General features: G+C 43.6%; 1 protein-coding gene across 1 annotated transcript in view; it reads left to right on the plus strand.

The window, feature by feature from the left end:
- Positions 1-20,589, plus strand: part of GK5 (glycerol kinase 5) — an 89,970-nt gene that overhangs the window by 13,105 nt on the left and 56,276 nt on the right. Inside the window, exons 4-5 of the mRNA XM_067540818.1 lie at positions 6,555-6,648; positions 15,968-16,099. Coding sequence (XP_067396919.1) covers positions 6,555-6,648; positions 15,968-16,099 — 226 coding nt within the window. The remainder of the gene's footprint in view (positions 1-6,554; positions 6,649-15,967; positions 16,100-20,589) is intronic.

Raw genomic sequence — 20,589 nt, forward strand, 5'->3', positions numbered from 1 at the left:
TGCAACTTCCTTCCCCCTCCCCCCTTTCTTGTCCCAGTCCAAACAAACAGACTATTGCCTTTGCGCACCATTTTTTCAAACCCTTCACTCTCTGCTGTGTGCATGCCATTGCCTGAGAGGAATTGAGCCTGCTCAGCTCTGCCCAATTATTGTGAGCATCACAAACACCTCATGACTTATTCTACAGTATTTTCAAGGGCGAGACAGGAGCCATGGCACTGAAAATTGGATGTTACTGAGGTCGCCTTGCTACAAGCCATAGAACAAAACAATTCCCATTTGCTGCAGGCTGTCATGCCCCCATCTGCAGTTGGTGGAGCACTGCTTCTGGTCCTGGGAAACTGGTGGGATGGCATTGTTATGAAGGTGTGGGATAATGAGCAGTGGCTGCAGAACCTTTATGCAAAAAGCCACTTTCTTGGAACTTTGTGGAGATCTCTCCCCAGCCCTGAAACGCATGAATACTTGTTTGAGACCAGTTCTGACAGTGGAGAAGAGAGTGGCCATTGCTTTGTGGAAGCTAGCAACTTCAGACTGCTACTGGTCAATTGGGAATCAATTCAGAGTTGGTAAATCCACCATGGGAGCAGCTGTGATACAAGTATGCTGGGTTACTAATAGACTTCTGCTAAGAAGGGCAGTGACTTTGGGAAACGTGGAGGACATAGTGGAAGGCTTTGCCACATTGTGGTTCCCTAACTGGGAGTGTGTGATAGATGGCAAGCACATCCCTATCTTAGCACCGGACCACCTTGCCAGATAGTACATAAATCGAAAGGGATACTTCTCAATGGTCTTGCAGACTCTTGTGGATCACAGGGGACGCTTTGCCAACATCAGTGTGGGGTGGTCTGGAAAGGTGCATGACATGCGCATCTTTAGGAACTCAGGTCTGTTAAAAAGATGCAGGTGGGCACTTTCTTCCTTGACCAAAAAATAAATATTAGCGATGTTGAAATGCCAGTAGTGATCCTGGGGGATCCTACCTACTCTTTGCTCCCCTGACTAATGAAGCCATTCACAGGGCACCTGGACAGTGTAAAGGAGCATTTCAATAATAGGCTCAGCAAGTGCAGAATGGTGGTGGAATATGCATTTGAACGTTTAAAGGCACACTGACGCAATTTGCTCACTAAGTTAGACCTCAGTGAAAGAAACATCCCAATAGTTATATCTGCCTGCTCTGTGCTCCATAATGTATGTGAGACATGGGGGAAGAAGTTTCTGTTGGATTGTGGAGGCAGATAGGTGGCTGCAAATTTTGAACATGCCACTGCACCGCTGAGCCAATCATGGAGTGCTATGCCTCAGGGAAGCATTGAAAAACTGCTTTTTCAACAAGACACAACAGTAATGTGTGTTGCTTTATCTGTGCCGTACTTTCACTTCATATCCCCTACCCATCCCCCACCGACACAGTTCCCTCCCCCTCCCTTTATTTCCTTCTTATCAGTGAATAAACAATAATGAATTGTAAAGCAGTACTTTTTTATTGGTGAGCCTTGACAGAGGGGTGCAAAGGAAGATAATTTAATGTTCCGCATGCATTGTCTGTGGCCTGAGAGGGGGTACAGAGCCCCGTTTGGCTGTGCACACAAGAAAGAATCACATATTCCCACTCCTTAAAGGGGCCGTCCCCTCTTTCTGCTCCCCTCAACCGGTGACGAGAGGAGCACATACTGCACCCTGCTCAACCTTTTTTAGAACACTTGGGGATGGGAGCTAGGAAAAAGGCATTAGCTCAGAGTTTTGCAGGGGCTACAGAGGGAATTTCTCCTGCTGCTGAGCTTCCTGATGCTCAACGAGACGCCTCAACATGACTGATCACACATTATACATAGCATCTCATCTTGTGTTGAATGCTCATACTCCTGTGCTGCCTTCATGTTGTCCATGTCAATCCTCAGTTCATCTGATAATGAAATCCTCCATGCTCTTAGCTCTGTCAGCAGCCATGGAGGCATTCATTATCTCATTGAACATGAATATGTAACAGTGTAAAAATAACTGCCCTGAACGTTCCCAAGAAAGGCTGGAACTGCGTACCATTGTCTGTCTATTGCAGGGGTCAGAGTGCCATTCCAGCCATGGTAAGTAAGGGGCTAGTGCATCTATTTTAGTGAAATCCCCAGTGCCCATGGTGCACAAGTCCATGCTTCCCAAAGCAGCATGGATGTTGGGGTCCCATTTTCCTCCCTGAATCAGGCTTTTAAGAGGTGGTAAAAAGGGTGTAGGGTGTGTAGGTTTAACTGACTATGGAGGAAGAAAATGGGAACCCATTTGCATATGCCCGAGGCCCATAGCAACAACATCCTGCTTAGGGACTTGCGGTGTGCTGAACCAAGAAACCACCCTGGCTGCGGAATAACACACTCTTCAAACAACTTTCTTGGGTGGGTAATGTAATGTCATCTTCCCTAGGGAACCATGAGTGATATCAGCCTGCTGAGGGTCACACAGGTGGAAGCAGAGGATTTGCTGCAAGCATCTGACTACAGGCCTGGCCCTTATGCTGCTATGCTGTGTTCTGCAATGATGCCTGCCCAATTAATAACAGAATGGCAGGGGAAAGTGTCCTGTCGTGGTGGAAGAAATAAGGCTGCCCTCCCAAAAAACTTTCTGCAAAGGAGTGCAGAGTACCTACATGAAAGCTTCCTGGAGATATGTTTGGAGGATTCTCAGAGCATCCCTGTGTACATAAATAATCTTTTCCAGGGTGAACCTAATGCTTAAGCACACCAACTACAAGGAAGCACAGACCCACCACCACATACACTACTTTCTTCCACTGGTACAGGATTCTGGACTGGGGGTATAACCAAAGAAATGCAATTTGCAGTACATACTCACCAGATGTGCCTTCCCTGGTATCAAATCAGTCACGGTTTCCTTCATCTGGCTGGGCTGCTCCTGTGTAGCAAACAGCTCCAGGCTTTCAGGGAGAAGGGATACCCCACTCACCTGGACCCTGTTCTCATCCTCCTCCTTGTCCACAGACTCGTCCTCATTCATCCTGGTCTCGGATTCCCCCAATGTATCCACACTGCGAGGTGGCACAGTGGTTGGATCTCCACCGAGAATCGCGTGCAGCTCCTTGTAAAAGAAGCATGTTTTTGGTCCCTAGTTTTCTGATATGCCTGCCTGAGCTCTTTGATCTTAATGTGGCACTGCTACGCATCCCTGTTGTGCCCCTTCTCCAACATGCCATGAGATATCGTCTCGTAGATATCCAAATTTCTTTTTCTGGCTTGGAGTTGAGTCAGAACAGACTCATCGCCCCACAGATCAATGAGATCCGAGACCTCAGGTTGGCTCCAGGCTAGAGTGCATTTGGGGCAGGCAGTCGCCATGATCAGTTGTGCTGGCAAGCTCTCTCCAAGCAGACCTAACAAGAAATGGGAATTCAAGATTTACCGGGGAGGAGCTATTTCCTGATTATGTGGCCACGATGCAGCAGAGTGCGTATGTCTAGAGCAGTCAAAACAGAGCATTATGGGATAACTCCCAGAGGCCAATGATGTCGATTTACGTTGCGGTCTGCCTACACTGACACTCATTTGACCCACACAATTTGACCTCAGTGCTACGCCACTTGGGGAGGTGATTTTATTAAGTCGAATTTTACCACGATTTAGGTCGGCGAAACTGACATGCCAGTGGAGACGCATACTTTATGTGGTCGATGGAAGCCACATTCCGTCAACCTATATTATCAGGGGAGACCAGGCCTGAGAGTGTATGCTACATCAGTAGCATTCTTAAGTGACATCTCAACATTGGGTATTTGCATTTGATCAAGGGAATTCTGAAATACAGCTTTTCCTAACCTTGTCAAAATGTTAACTTTTTCTTGTGCACAGTTATTAAACAAGGCTGAGATCATTGCATCAGATCTTTAGAGGCTTGAGAGTTTCCCTAACAGAGATCATACCACCCACTAGCTGTTTGAGGGAAATCAGATTACAACCTTATGTAGCCAAAGGGTTTGGTTCTCTCTCTTCTCTGTTGCAAGCAGTTTTTAAGGCTCACATGCCAAATATATTACACTGTGTAGATAGAGGGAGAAAGAGGCTAAGAGAGTTGAAAGGAGGCTGTAACTCATAGGTTCAGAAGAGCTCAAGTGGGAGTGTTGCGGCCAGAGAATCTGAGCAACACAGGCACTGTGAGTTTACAGTGTTAATGTATTGAAAGTATTAATTTTTTATTAGTACTGAAGCAAATTTATTTTGAAGTGACAAACATTTTATGCCACTTAAGAGAATAAAAAGCTACAGTTTTTAGCCACTGGTGCTACATGCTAAACTTGAAGTATATGAATAGTCCTTTTGAAGATAATAGAATTATTCATATGAGTAAAGTTATGTACCTGCTTAAGTGTTTGCAAAAATCAGGGTGTTAATATTCAGTATTCTGTTTTTTGCTTATAGCTGTCTTATAAACATCAAATAAGAGACCCTATCAGTAGATGCTTTAACAAAATCAGTATTCATTTAAAAAAAAAATCTAAAATTGCAATAGCAAAAGTTTTAAAATTAGTTTGGTAAACCCTTTATCTGATTTTAATCAATGAATTAAAAAAAATCAACGGATTTAAATTGACTTGATTTAAAGTGCTCCATGCTAGATGCAAATTGATTTTTTTCTTTAATTTTGACCAAAGAATTTGAGTCACGCAGATGCCCTTTTTTTGCTTTCTGGAATCCTGTATTTCTTAACAATATTGTCCTATTGTTTCCTTCTACTGCCCCATCTGTCCATCTGTATCTGTTGTCTCCTGTCTCATACTTAGGCCTGGTCTACACTAGGAAATTAGGTAAACTATGTCACTCAGGTGTGAAAAATTCACACTCCTGAGTGATGCAGTTAAACAGACCTAATCCCTGGTGTAGACAATCTAGCTACTGCTTCTCGAGGAGGTGTATTACCTATGCCAACAGGAGAGCCCCTCCCGTTGGTGTAGGTAGCATCTTCACTGAAGCTCTTCAGCAGCACAGCTACAGTGGTACAACTGCCCTGCTGCAGCATTTTAAATGTAGACAAGCCCTTAGATGGTAAGCTCTTTGGGGCAAGGACTGTCTCTCTCCTTTTTCTGTGTTTGCACAGCACTTAGCATTGGGGTTCTGGTCCATAAGTGTGGCTTATAGGCACTACAGTAATACAGATAATACATTGAACATGTTTTTTTAAATCTGATTCCACCTTTGGAATAAGGTGTAAATCCAGTACAGTCTTGTTTTTTCTTAGATCCATGAGGGAGAGTCACTTAATCAGCTTTTTTTTGTTCATTGATATGGGGTATCATTGTGATCAGCTGCTATGGCTCTTTATTTTCATCTAGAGCAGTTTGTTCCTCCTCTCTTTTTATTGTGTCTGGTCTGTCTTTCTCTTTACTCATGGTTCTCATTTTCGCACCCTTGGTACTCAGAGCTGACTGGCATTTGGCAGATTTATACATGTCATACCTCCAACATGGCTTTCAAGTGCAGTTAGTCTATATGATAGGCAGGAAGAAAAACTACAGAAATCATAGAATCATCTAAATGTAAGGGTGGAACGGGCCTCCTAGTCATCGAGTCCAGTCTCCTGTACTGAGGCAGGACCAAGTAAACCTAGACATCCCTGCCAAGTGTTTGTCCAGCCTGTTCTGAAAAACTTCCAATGATGGGGATTCCACTACCTCCTTTGGAAGCCTAGTCCAGATCGTAACTGTCTTTATAATTAGAAAGTTTTTCCTAATACCTAACCTAAATCACCCTTTCTTCAGATTAAGGCCTTTACTTCTTGTCCTACCTTCAGTGGACATGGAGAAGAATTGACCACAGTCCTCTTTATAATAGCACTTCACATACTTGAAGACTGTTGTCAGGCCCTCCTTTAGTCTTCTGGGCTTAAAACTCAAGATACCCAGTTTTTTTAACCTTTCCTCATAGGTCAAGTTTTTGTTGCTCTCCTCTTGACTCTCCAGTTTGTCCACATCTTTCCTAAAATGCGACACCCAGAATTGGACATAGTACTCCAGCTGAGAGCTCACCAGTGCAGAATAGAATGGGATAGCTATTTCTCATTTCTTGCATATGGCACTCCTGTTAATACACCCCAGAATATTAGCTTTTTTTCACAACTACATCACAGTGTTACTTTCATTCAGTTCAATATTCAAATCCCCAGACTCTCCAGTTTCTGCCTCAGAACATTCAGCATCAGCCATATCCTGCTGTGTTTGTACAGATACAATTTATAACAATTCAGATCAGTTTTATGGCTGCCTAACTTTTGATTTGTTTTTGCTTATGCTTTGAAAAAGTGTGTTTTGTTTATTTTTTTCCTTCTTCCAGAGCTACAGTTCTGGCAAAGAACTCCTCACTAGGGTGTCTAAGTGCCTGTTAATTTCTCAAACCTACCAGAAGTTTATGCAGTTGTTTTAGAAATTATTGCTTTTGGCCTATTGTCAAACATTTTCTTAAAACACTTCAATGTAGTTTTGTTTTTCAGCAATGTATTTCCTATAGCTTCTAATGGAAATGTTCAAATCCTATTTTCTTATCGGTTTTCAGGAAGACAGGAAAACCATTTCATAATTTCATAAGCTGGCAAGACCTAAGAGCTGCTGAACTTGTAAATTCCTGGAACAGGGGTCTCATATTGAAGGTAAGACTGCTCACTGAGTATGCAACTTAGCTACTGCAAGTCTGTTTTTGTTCTCATTTACGTGAGGACCCAAATTAGGTGTGTTAAATATTGTGAGTGCCCTAATACGTAATTTCAATAAATGACTTTACATGTCGTTTACAGTTTAAAATGAAAAATAATAAGGTTAGCATACAAAATAACAGGACACAAAAGCAAAGAAATTAAACACTGATACTGTAGTTCGTTACAGTAAGAGCTACCTATAAAGCTAGTAAATGTCTATAACTTTGAATCTTCTGTTTTGTTAATATGTCACATTTCTAACACATGCTTTTTTGGCTCTGAATTTAATTTGGTTTTGGTTGATACGGTTTTTGAGATTTTTTTACTTAGAATATTCATTCTTTGTTCCGATTATGTGTTGTAAATTTGGAGAATATGTGTTCTGACAAACAGAGGATTAGTCCCTGCTTTATGTGGGAAAAACTGAAGCCAAGCTTACCTGTAAAGCTACTACTGGCATCTTCATAATAAGACATTAAATTCCTGGCTTTGCCACAGATTTCCTTTGTGACACTGGGCAATTCATTTAATCTCTCTGTCTCAGTCTCTCTCTGTAAAATATGACTAAGGCCATGTCTACACTACAGAGTTAAGTTGACTTAAGTTATGTCAATAATCATAAGTCACTTTAATAACATTGGTTGAACACGTCTACATATCGCTCCTTTTGTGGGCTGAGCACATCCAAAGTCATTGCTCTTGTGTTGACAGAGAGAACGTTGCATCATGGGTAGCTATCCCACTGTGCAACTCGCCACCCTCTGCCAGTGTGAGCTCTGGGAATGGATCACAGTGCATTATGTGGACATGCTTGCCATCCAGTGATACAGTTCTTTCCGTCCCATCCTTCCATGGGCTTCCAACTTCATTTTGCACTGTGTTTCAACAGCCTCTGTAAACTGTGCACCTGCCATTTCTGCCTGACAGTATGGATCCTGCTGACCACTGCGGTGATAAGCATTATGAGTACAACACAGCTGATCCTGCAGTATTTCAGGAGATGTGAGACAGAGAGTGAATTGGTAATTCCAGCCTTGCTGTCTGTCATGGAAACCAATAATTCAGGATTGCTGCTGGCATTCATGCAACAGCTTACCACAGTGGAATGTCGGAACTGGGCTTGGGAAACAATCACTGAGTGGTGGGATCGCTTCATGATGCATGTATGAGATGATGAGCAGTGGCTGTAGAACTTTTGGATGTGCAAATCCACCTTCCTGGAACTGTGTGTAGCGCTTGCCCCAGCACTGCGGTGCAAGGACACCAGAATGAGAACCGCCCTCACTGTGGAAAAGCGAGTGGTGATTGCTGTATGGAAGCTGGCAATTCCAGACTGCTACCAATCAGTTGCGAATCAGTTTAGAGTTGGAAAGTCTAAAGTGGGGTTGCAATGATGTAAGTGTGCAGGCCATTAATTGCCTCCTACTGTGAAAGAATAAGACTCTCAGTAATATGCAGGAAATGATTGATGGCTTTCAGGCAATGGGATTCCTGAACTGCGGCAGGGCAATAGATGGAATGCATATTCCAAATCTGGCTCCCGACTATCTTGAGACAGAGTACATCAATGAAAAGGGCTACTTCTTGGTCTTGGAGGAGCTGGTGCATCACCAGAGCTGTTTCACTGACATTAATACGAGGTGGTCAGGGAAGGGATGCATGATACACACATCTTTCGGTTACTGAACTGTATAGAAAGCTTTCTTTCCAGACCAGACGATTCCAATGGGGGATGTGGAAATGCCCATCGTGATCCTTGGAGCTTTATCATCTGCTCCTGCTCCTGTGTTCCTTTCATCCAGCCTGTGTCTCTGTTTGATTATCTCCTCCACATTCTTATTTCGCTGTATGTTGCATCCGTTGATTGCAGCACTTCATGAAACATATCCGCCTTATCTGTTGGAGGCGCTCTGTGGAGGAGTGGGTCTTCAAGGTCACATCTGCAGAAGGCAAAGTAAAACAATGAATAGAGACAGTATTGTGAGTGTGCTCAGAGCCGTGAATCACAAAAGTTACACACACTTATTTCTCACTGTCCCTTGGCCAGCAAACAGGTCACCACGAGTCCCAAATATGATGAGTTTGTGACGAGGGGGATGGGGTGGGCAAGGTGGAATGGGCAAAAAGGGATAAAGGGTGGTTTGGGAAGGGGGTTACTATAACTGGCTAAGGAGCCTATTTCCACAGGCTAGGGCAATCTAACCTGTTATCTCACTCCTAAGGGTAACCCAGGATGCAAGGGTACATCTCCTGTATGCGTGTGAATTCAGACCAGCTCCGTATGCCTGCGTGCTGCTCTGGTCGTTGCAGAAATAATTGCCAGGTGGCGCAGCAAAGTTTCCTCCAGCGGGAGAAGAAACAAGGCAGCTCTCCCAAGGAAACTTGAGCAGAGGATTACAGAATACTTATAGGAAAGTTTCCTAGAGATTTCTATGGAGGATACCTGGGACATCCCCATGTACATTAATAAACTTTTCCGCTGTGGCCCCATTGCATAGATGGACAAGCTCTGTTCTTAATTTCCATCCCTTATCCCTCCTGTACTATATAACAAAGTACATGAGAGCTCAATTTCCTCTCACCGTGCAGTATCAAAATAAAATGAGCACTTTTACCAGAGTTTCCCTCTCCTACATCCTGCACGCTAAAGCTGGAGTGCTGGGACTGGCTTACACTCCTCTGAAGTGGAAAAGCAGTCCTAACTTGTTGCACCACCAGACGACTCTGCCATGTGATCCGTATCGTCCTCCAGTTCCACTTCACAGTCCACCACTTCCTCGTCTGGGTTGAGGTCTGCTGCCTGCTGCTTCCAGTCCTCATGTAGTATCCAGGGGGCTCTTGGCAGTGATGATGGGGTTGCCGCCAAAGATGGTGTGCAGCTCCTTATAGAAGTGGCAGGTTTTCAGCGCCGCACCAGAGCAACGGTTGGCCTCCCTTGGCTTCTTGTGAGCCTGCCTCAGCTCCTTGATTTTAGCATGACACTGCTGAGTGTCCCTCTCATGCCCCTTCTCGTGCATGCCACTTGCAATCAGCCTGTAGATTTTGAAATTCCTACGGCTGATGCAAAGCTGCAACTGCACAGCCTTCTCACCCCATATACTCAGCAGATCCAACAACGACCGTGTGCTCCACATGGGAGAGCATTTGGTGTGTAAAGTTGGCATAGTCAGCTGGGAAGATGCTGTCAACTCTGCACGCCAAGCAAACAGGAAGAATCCTGGGCCTTTAAATCGGTGGAGGGGTGTGTGCATACCTGTGTACTTTCAGTGCAGCAGAGTTCAAACTGCTGACCAGAGTGGTCATGATGGGCATTGTGGGACACCTCCTGAAGGTCAATTAGGGTGACCCAACCAAGTGCGGTGTTTATACTGATGCTGCATTTCTCTAACTATGGGCATATCTACACTACAAAGTTAAGTTGACTTAATTTAAGTTGACATCCAGCCACCGCAGTTAATAAATTGGTTGGGCATCTCCACACAATGTTCATTGTGTCGGTGGAGTGTGTCCTCACTAGCAGGACTTGTATCAATGCAGAGAGCAGTACTCCATGGGTAGTGCACCGTGCAGCTAGCCACATGGGGTTTTGGGAAGGGCTTGTAATGCCTCATGGGACCAAAACATTGTTGCAGGGTGAAATGGGAGCATGGTTTCAACTTCCACAGTGCAGTTTCTTCCCTCCCTACCCTGATATTAATGGCAAACAACCCATATCTTTGTGCCTTTTTTTGAAAGCCTGGCTTTGCTATGTGTACGCCATAGTCCGAGAAGCATGGAGCTCACTCAGCTGTGCACTCTTGTTGCGAGCATCACAAACACCTTGTGCCTTATCCTGCAGGATTTTCAGAGCCAAGACAGGACGTTGCATGGATCATTGCAATGTCCTTCAAGCACCCCTGCTGCAAGCCATAGAATAAAACAATTCCTGGTTGCTGCTGGCAGTCGCACAGCAGTTGTACATAGTAAAGCACTATTTCTGGTCCCAGGAAACAAGCATTGACTGGTGAGATTTCATTGGTATGTTATGGGATGATGAGTAGTGTCTGAAGAACTTTTGAATGTGGAAGGCCACTTTCTAGGAACTTTCTACAGAGCTTTTCCCAGCCCTGAAGCATAGCAATACTAAAATGAGATCTGCTCTGACAGTGGAGTGGAGTGGTGATCGCTCTATGGAAGGTTGCAGCACCAGACTGCTACCAGTCAGTGAGGAATCAATTTGGAGTTGGTAAATTCACTGTGGGAGCTGTTACGATTTAAGTGCGCCGGGCCTTCTGCTAAGAAGGGTAGTTATTCTGGACAATGTGCAGGACATAGTGGATGATTTTAGTATGATGGGGTTCCCTAACTGCGGTGGAGCGATAGATGGAACACAAATCCTTATCTTGGTGTGACCCGTCCGTGCCTAGGGTAGCCACCTGAAAATGCCAAGGTCAGGGCAGGCTGCAAAAGGAGAGCAGATTCTCCCAGCACTAGTGTGTGGCATTGAAGTCAGGCTTCCCAACCAGCCACAAACAGTGCTTCTGATTCCCCATACTGGTTATCAAGAAGCCAGTAGACAAATACACACAGCCCCCTTTATTGCATTTCAGTCTCTGGCTCCCAATCAGCCACTAGGTCTAGTAAAGAGACCAGTTATTTAAAATCTATGCTCTTTACCAAAAAGGTTCCCTCTGACCCCCAAGTGTCAGCCACAGTACCAGATCAATATAAGTTTGGATCTTACCCAAAATACCATGCTGCCAGCAAATTCTTTAGTAACTAAAACTAAAGGTTTATTATAAAAAGAAGGAACAAACTATAAGAGAAATGTTAAAGCATTAAAACAATCAGATACATACAAATGATTTGAAAGTCCATATATATCAGGTTTCTAGGAGAATTGTGGAGTTTGCGGGTTTATATAGTCCCTCTGGTGCACATCCAGTACCTGGATGGGTCTCAATCCTTTGTTTCACAGCTTCAGTTGCAGATGACTTGATCCAGAGGTAGATGGGTGGCTGAAGCTGAACAGGAGTGAAGACTAAATGGATTCTATGCCCCTGCCTTTTTATGTCCTCTGGCCCTTGCCATGTTGCTTGTGGAATTTCACAGGAACCAAAATGGAGTCCAGAGTCACATGAGCAAGTCCCGGAGACTCATTAGGTATATCCCTGGCTTCTTCCCCTGGGCCCCTTGCACCTGTGAATGTCTCAATGGGCCATTAAGCAGGCTTTTGTTCTGCAGCCATTCTGTCTGGGGTGTGACCCAGACAGCACAATTTGAAAGACAGATATATCAAACATATCCATAATTTCCATTACACATATAACACATGAACATAAACATCATCATCATACTTAGCACATTATAGCCTTTCTAACAGTACCTGACATAGCATATCTTACATGAATTACTATGATTTTGACATACTGATGTCAAACAATATACTAAATGCCTGGCCCCGCCCCCAGTCCAGCCAGCGTGATACTTAGCGCCTGAACACTTTGCTAAAGAGTACATAAACTGAAAGGGATACTTTTCAATGGTGTTACAAGCGCTGGCTCATCACAGGGGGCAATGTGGGATGGTCAGGAAAGGTGCATGATGCACACATCTTTAGGAACACAGGTCTGTTCAGAAAGCTGCAATCAAGGACTTACTTTCCAGATTGCAAAATAACCACTGATGAAGTTGAAATGCCAATAGTGATCCTGGGAGACCCAGCCTTTCTCTCATTCCCATGGCTCATGAAGCCATGCCCTGGCCACCTGGACAGCAGTAAGGAGCGGTTCAACAATAGGCTGATCAAGTGCAGAATGGTGATGGAATGTGGCTTTGGACGTTTAAAGAGTCATTGGTGCAGTTTGCTTACTAAGTTAGACCTCAGTGAGAACAGTATCTGTGTTGTGATCGTTGCCTGCTGTGCGCTCCATAATATCTGTAAGGTAAAGAGAGAAAAATTTCCTCAGGTGTGAGGTGTGGAGGTGCTAGTTTTGAGCAGCCAGCTACCAGGGCAATAAGAAGAACCCAGCAAGGAGCTCTGCATTTCTGGGAGGCTTTGAAAACCTGTTTCAGTAATGAGCCACAGTAATGTGCACTGTTTATCTGCATTATGCCTTTCCATACCATCCCCTCCAGTGCATCATTTTCCCTGCGCCTGCTCTTGTCCCCCCAAACTCCCATGCTAGGAATAAATAAAGAGTATTTCATTCATGAAACATTGACTTTTATTGCACAAACATAAAGGAACTGAAAGACCAAGAAAATAATTTAACTTTGGGAAAACAGTGTGATAAAATTGGGATGAGAGAAACCAAGTAATCTTGTCTGTGAAAACACAGAAGTCTTGTCCATCAAAAGTCTTCGAATAGCTTTTTTTTTTTTTTTTTTTTTAAGTACCCTGCCCCAGTGTTGAGTGGAAGGGATGCTGTACCTTCCCCCTCCCACTTCTTGGAATGTTTGGGGGAGAGGAATTGGGAATAGGGTGATATTTGCTGGCTGTTCTGTAGGGACTGCAGAAGGAGTCTAGCCTTAAGCTACTTTTTCTTGCAGCTCAACCAGATGCCTCAACATGTCGATTGGTCCTTCATAATCTGCAGCATCTCATCTTGTGTGGCACGCTCATACTCCTGGGATGCACTCCTGCTGACCATGTCCAGTTTTTCAGACAATGAAATCCTCCAAGCTCTTAGCTCCGTGTCAGTTGTCTCAAAGGCATTCATTATCTCATTGAACATGTCATCACGCATTCTCTTTTTCCTTCTTCTAATTAGCAAAAGCTTCTCCGCTGGTGTATAGGATGTGCTGAAGGCCAAACTTTCCAATGTGTAAGGCATGCAAAGCACAAGGCATCCATTGTCAATGCCCTGGGTCTAGTACAATGTTGCTATTTAAAAATCACTCCCCTTATTACACTGAAGTGCAAGCAAGAACATAATTAATATCCCTAGCTATTTAATGAACCGGTTTGCTGTTCCAGCCATGGTGAGTATGGCCCAGCATTATGGGTGATGCTTGGATGGTACTTGGAGACCAGGGACCAGCATTAAGTCTCCCAAAGTGAGGTCTCTGTCTGAGGCAGCCCCAGGGGGAGAGATTGCAGCCACAAGAGAACACAGGAATTCCCCCCTCCCTTCCCTTAACGTTTCTGGTGGTAGTTGCCATGAGTTCGCAGATTCTAAAGTCAATGCCGATACCTGCCAGCCAAACCACTGCTATGATAGAGAAACTGTGATTGGGGGACCTGGAAATCACCATTGGTGGGGAGTCACATGTTCTATTGTTTGTGGTACGAGCACTGGTAATGGAAACTTCCACTGTCTCCCCTAGGGCACCCTATGTGATATCAGTCTCCTAAAGGTAACAGAGGTGTCCAGGGAGCAGATGCTGTATGCGTCTGGGTACAGACCTGGTCCTTATGTTGCTGTTTTGAGTACCACTATGATACAGCAGAATTAATACTGGAATGGTGTGGGAAAGTGTCCTACCATGATGGAAGAAATAAGGCTTCCCTCTCCAGAAACCTTCTGGAAAGAATTGCAGAGTACCTCCATGAAAGTTTCCTGGAGATCTCCATGGAGGATTCCTGGACCATCCCTGTGCGCATAAACAGTCTCTTCCAGGGGACACCCTCTGCATAGCTGGAGTGGCCACTGAGAAGCAGATATGCTCTGCACCTAACTTTTTTTTCATATTAAACATAAAACAGAAGAGCATGTAAATCCCTACAGTTTGAATGGAATTGCATACTCATCAGAGATGCCTCCCCCGGCATCACACTCGGCCACAATACTTTCCTGCATTCAGCTGGACTGCTCTGGGGTGAAAAATAGCTTCTGGCTCTCAGGGAGAATGGATCTCCCATTCTCCTCTTCCTCATCCAAATGTCCTCCTCATTGTTGCCAGAGGTGGCCCAGGACTCAGACTACTGGGAACTATCCACGCTGCGTTTGAGGGTAGTCATGGGGTTGCTGCCGAGAATCACATACAGCTCATTGTAGAAGCAGAATGTTTGTAGTGCGGAACCAGAATGACTGTTCGTCTCCCTTGTCTTCTGGTATGCTTGCTGAAGTTCTTTGATTTTCATGCAGTACTGCTGAGTGTTCCTGGTGTAGCCCTTCTCCCCCATGTAATCTTTTTGTAGATGTCTACGTTTCTATGACTGCATAAGAGTTGTGCCTGCACAGACTCTTCTCCCCACAGACCGATAAGATCAACTATCTCCTGTGTACTCCACGTTGGAGTGCGTTTGGGACATTGAGTCACCATGATCAGCTGTGCTGCTGAGCTCGCCACACAGATCAAACAGGAAATGGGCATTCAAAAGTTCCTGGGGCTTTAACAAGGGAGGGGCTGTTTCCTCTGTATTTGGCTTCTGTGCAGCAGAATTGAAAATGATCTCCAGAGCGGACACAGTGGAGAATTGTGGGACACACCTGGAGGCCAATTCAGTTGACTTAGGCTTGGTCTACACTGCCACCAATGGTCGACGGTAGATACACAAGCTACATAAAGTAGCTACATAAAGTCTTCTGGTCGACGCAGCCTTTCTCCTTTCGGAGGGTGGATTAATGGCATCGACTAGAGAACACTTCCAGGATTGATTGAGTGGGTCTCCACGACCTGCTCAATTGATCCCGCTTCATCGATCCCCAAGGAGCCGGCAGTGTAGACATATCCTTACACAACACTGTGTCTACACTGCCTCTCTGTCGAACCATCAACATCAAATTAAGCACTGTGCCTCTCGTGTAGGTGGAGTAATTAAGTCGACGTAACAGGTGAGTTAGGTTGGCGGAAGGGACCTCGTAATGTAGATGCATACATTATTAGATTGACGTAAGGCGGCTTCCGTTGACCTAAGTTTGTAGCGTAGAGCAGGCCTGTGTTGCAAAAAGCTCTGTGCTGCTCATCAAGATGGCTTTATTTTGTCAGCGCAGCAGGGGATTTATGTCGGCAGGAGGATCATTTCAGTGTGTACACCTCCACTGTTTTGTTGATGAAAGCTGACTTTTGTTAACAAAACTGTGTAGTGTAGACAAGGCCTAAGACAGCTTTTCCCCTTGGGTGTTTTGAGGCTATATTCAAGTTTATGAAGTGCCCAGATAATACATAAATATCTTCTACAAAAATTTGCAGGACATCTGAATTCATTTTTGCCCAAGAGATACTTTATCAGTGCATGGTGGATTTGTGTGCATTGTCCTTTAATGTGGTTTGATGAAAGGATTAAAAAAGAAAAGACCAAATGTGTTCTGTCAATAACATTTAAATAACTTCTCTTCTTTTGGAACAGGTAATCCATGTTATCTCTAGAATGCTTCACTTTTTGACGCGGAACGATCGATATTTGACTGCTAGTTCATTGACTTTCACACCACAACATGTCTCTTTGAAGCTGTCCTGGGTTTTACAAAACATAACTGAGGTAAGAAAGTTGTAGGGGGGAAAAGTAATACACTTAGTATATAATAGCAAATAGTGACTTTCCTTGATTGTTACCTTGCTCGGTTTTTATGTTCTTTTTTTCCCCTCACTTGAGTAGTTCTACAAAGCATAATCATATTGTCAGTTTGGTATTTCTTGATTTATCAATCTTAATGTTATATGACATCATTTTATACTTGTTTACTTTTGTACTTTATTTTAAAGCAAATTGCGCTTTATTGTGTAACAATATGTATATTTTTATTTTATCTCTGACAGTGTTACATTTCCAGTCTGCCTTATGCCAACACTTACAGATTTCCAGAATTCAGTAATATAATGCTCAACAAACAAGGATCTTCATTTACTCAGTGTTTATTTAATTTTAAAGGCTTGCTTAATGCTGTGTAGTGTCAGTTCCAGATATGTAAAATTAAACATTTCTGTGCATTATACAATGCTAGCACCAAACCTTCTATAGAACAATGAACTCGTTGTCTCTCCTATTTTGTTTCTTGACCTGGCTTTTTCCTTTTGTTTCTCTTTACTTAATTTATCAGTGTGTTTACTTTCAGATTATTTCAGAGAAATGTTAGGTGTCCTTTTTTCTTTACAATGAGTAAGGAAGACTTGAAAAGTTTTTTTTGTTTTTTTTTAAATCTATTACTTTGTTTGTTTTATCATAGAGATATCAGGTATGTCGAGTATGGTCTTGCCTGGATTTGTTTGTGGACTTGTTGACTCTTTCAGATATGGATTTAAAAACTTTTTTTTAACCTAAAATTGAAGGAGATGGAGTTTGCTGAATCTTCAATACCTATTTTCTCCCAAGAATTCCTCAGTTATTAGTATTTAAAAAAGCAAAAAACCAAATGCCAAACAAACAACTGTAAAACCCAAAGCTCTAACTAAAAAAAATCACTTCCCTTTTCAATAAGATTTGCATTGGTCTGTCTCATCATTCTGCAAGTTATCCAGTTGTCCTTTGAGTCTTTCAGGAAAAATAGGATAGGCAAAACTTGAATTTCTAGGTTTAAAGAGGGAATAAGGAAACATTTATTCAGGCTTTCGTTATATAACACGAAGCAAAAATGGACTTTCTTTGACAAGGTCATCTTTTTAGATATTATTTTATTTTAACATTGTCATTTTTTAATCTGCAAAACACTTTTTTACAACTTCTTCATACTTCTCCTTAATTTCCCCACTCTTTAAAAACTCCAGATTTCCCTTACTAGGGCTCTTATGTGCCACTGCTAAAGAAGGCTGAACAATTAATCTCCCCTGGGCAGCCACAAAGCATACAACACAGTGTGCACACAGGAGCAAAAAGGCAGCAATTTAGGAGCAGGCCATGTCAGCGCTACAAAGTTGGGTCGATACAAGTTACTTCAGCATAAAGCTACTGCAGTTAGCATATCGCTTGTGTACATGCGTATTTGGCTTCTTGTGTCGGCACTGTGTGTACTCATCAGGAGTGTTTGTGTTGATGCACAGTGGGTGCACCATGGGTAGGTATCCTAGTGTGCAGCTTGCCACTGTCCAGCACTGTCTTTTGGGAAGTTTTGGCAATGCATGGTGGGGCAATGCATGCTCAGGGGTGACTAGGACCAAGGGGTCAACTTCCCAGTATGCAACTATCTTCAACCCATAATGTCATCTATATCCCATAATATTCGTGCCTTTTTAAAAAATACCACAAAACTTCATGGCCTTCCTCGCTGTCTGCCATTTCTGACAGAAGCATGGAGCCTGCACAGCTTTGCACAATTGTCATGAGCGTTGCAAGAACAGGATGCACTATCCTCTGATATTTGCAGAGCTGTAAGAAAAACCGAATCAGTGTGGAACATGACTGTTTCTTGGAGGACAGATTGCTGTGGCACATAGCGAGAACCAATTCAAGATTATTGGTGGTGCTTATGGATAAACTGCAGTTGGTGTAGCAACATTTCTGGGCCTGAGAAATGAGCACTCACTGATGGGATTGCATTGTAACGCAGGCTTGGGATGATAAACAGTGGCTGCAGAACTTTCGGGTGTGCAAAGTCACATTCATGGATCTGTATGCCCCGCTCGCCCCAGCTCTCCAGCACAAGTTAATGAAAATGAGAGCTGCACTGACAATGGCAATTGCACTGTGGAAAGTTGCAATGCTGGATTGATACCAGTCAATGGGAAATCATTTTGGAATTGGGAAATCTACGGTGGGGGCCATTGTCATGCAAGTGTGCAGGGCTATTATTTGTCTACTGCTACGCAGGACTCGGACCCTACACAATGTGTGGGACATAGTGAATGGATTACAGTAATGGGTCCCTGAAATACAGAGGAGCAATGGATGGCATGCATATCCCTATTTTGGCAGCAGACCACCTTGCCAGAGAGAACATCAACAGAAAGGGCTACTTTTCTATGGTTATACAAATGTTGGTGGATAACCAGGGATGCTTCACTGACATCAATGTTGGCTGGACAGGGAAAGTGCATGATGCTCACATCTTTAAGAACACAGGACTGTTTAGAAAACTATGAGCAGCGACTTTCTTTCCTTAATGGCGGATTGCCATTGAGAATATTAAAATGCCAGTAGGGACCCTGAGGGACCAAGCCTATCTTTTGCTGCCCTGGCTCATGAAGCTGTGTGCAGGCCACCTTGATAGCTCTAAGGAAAAAAATCAACTTTCAGGCTCAGCAGGTGCAGAATGACAGTTGAATACACTTTTGGTAGACTGAAGGGACGCTTGCGTTGATTACTCACAAGTTTGGTTCTCCATGATAAAAACATCTCAGTGGTTATACCTGCCTACCGTGTTCTGCATAATGTTTGTGAAACAAAAAGGAAATGTTGCTCCCAGGATGGAGGGCAAAGGTGGAGCAGCTTTCTGCTGAGTTTGAACAGCCAGTCACAAGGGTTTTTAGAAGAGCTCAGCATGGAGCTATATGGCTCATGGAGGCTTTGAAAGAGCACTTTAACAGTGAGCCACAATAATGCATTGTGGTGAACTGTGCTCTATCTGTCCCTGCAGTTTAGGAACCTGTTAGGAATTGTGTGTTACATGGTATACATCTGTGAGTATAATACTATCAGTGCACCTATTAATTTTGCGATACTTGTTGTACAATTATGATTATTACACTGTTTGTCACTGATCCTATGAGTTGTCACACTCTATAGTAACAAGTGAGTGGGTGCTTTCAGAACTGCTAGGTGCTAATAAAGATAAATTATTTTTCAAATAATAGAATTTTATTCAATAACAAAACCAGCACAACGAAAAATCTATTTTGGCAATTTATAAGCCATAATATATTATGTTGTTAATGTATTTGAAGAGAACTTAACACGGGACAAGAACATTCATGTCTATTTTACCTACACATATAACAGTTGTGGCTTTCACAAATCGGTGTATGTGAAGCTGTGGTTCTCCTTAATGTCCCCTCAGGTTGTAGTTGTAGGGAGGTGCTGTAATGGAGTTCTCCATGGACCGCAAAGGGAAGTGAGCCTGGGATTGTTGAACCTGTTTTTCCACAAGAGGCTGCAACATCTGTGTTTGCCGCCAGAGAAGGCCCATTATGTCCTGGTACATCTCCCTTTCCTTTTTCTCTTGGAGATTTTGGACCTTTTTCCTGTCTGCTCTTTCCTTCTCTAGGCTGTCTGCAATGTTCACCTTCCACGTGGTGATCATGGTTTGATGCAGCACTGTCTTGCAGGATCTCATTGAACATGCCATCCCAACTCCTCCTCTTTCTCCTCCTTATCTGGGTTAGGCGTTCTGTGAGTGTGGAGGGGGAATCACTCGAGGCTGGAACGGCAGCAGCTGCAGATAAAACATGAGGTAACATTGTCAGTTTAGTCATAACACAAACCAAAAGTTAAGATTCAGAATTCCCTTCCCTTAAGTTTTAAACAAGACGTGCTTATTATCTTCTGCTTCCAAGTGCTTATGCACGGTACCATTCTCAGCACTAGCCATTGTGAGTATGGCTTGCCTGGGGTGAGGAAAATGAAAAGGGAGTTGCTCAGTTGCATAAAACTATGAGTATAGGGCAATGGCACTGAATACTGGCACCATTTTCCACAAGCGGTGGTGATTTTAGCTGGTATCTCACTCCTGAGGGTGACAAAACCAGAGAGCACAGCTGCTGCTGGTGTCCTGAAGCTACCAGGGGCCCATATGCTGCCACCCAGTGTACTGCAATGGTGCCTGCTGCAGTTATAGCTGACTGGCATGGGAAAGCATCCTACTGTGAGGAAGAAATAAGGCTGCCATCCCTAGAAACCTACGGCAGAGGATTGCAGAGTACCTTTATGAAAATTTCATCGAGATCTCTCAGGAGGATTCAAAGGACATCCCTGTGTACATAAACAAATTGCACTGCATAACCTAACTCTATAGCGGAATGAAATGCAGATAACACTACCTCTCTTAGTTGTACTGCTACCTCTTCTAGTACAAGTAACTTAATGAAAAGTAGATAGCTATG

This window comes from Emydura macquarii, unplaced genomic scaffold (genome assembly GCF_026122565.2).
Source record: "Emydura macquarii macquarii isolate MOO-44397 ecotype Brisbane River unplaced genomic scaffold, CSIRO-AGI_Emac_v2 contig_18, whole genome shotgun sequence".
NCBI lineage: Eukaryota > Metazoa > Chordata > Testudines > Chelidae > Emydura > Emydura macquarii.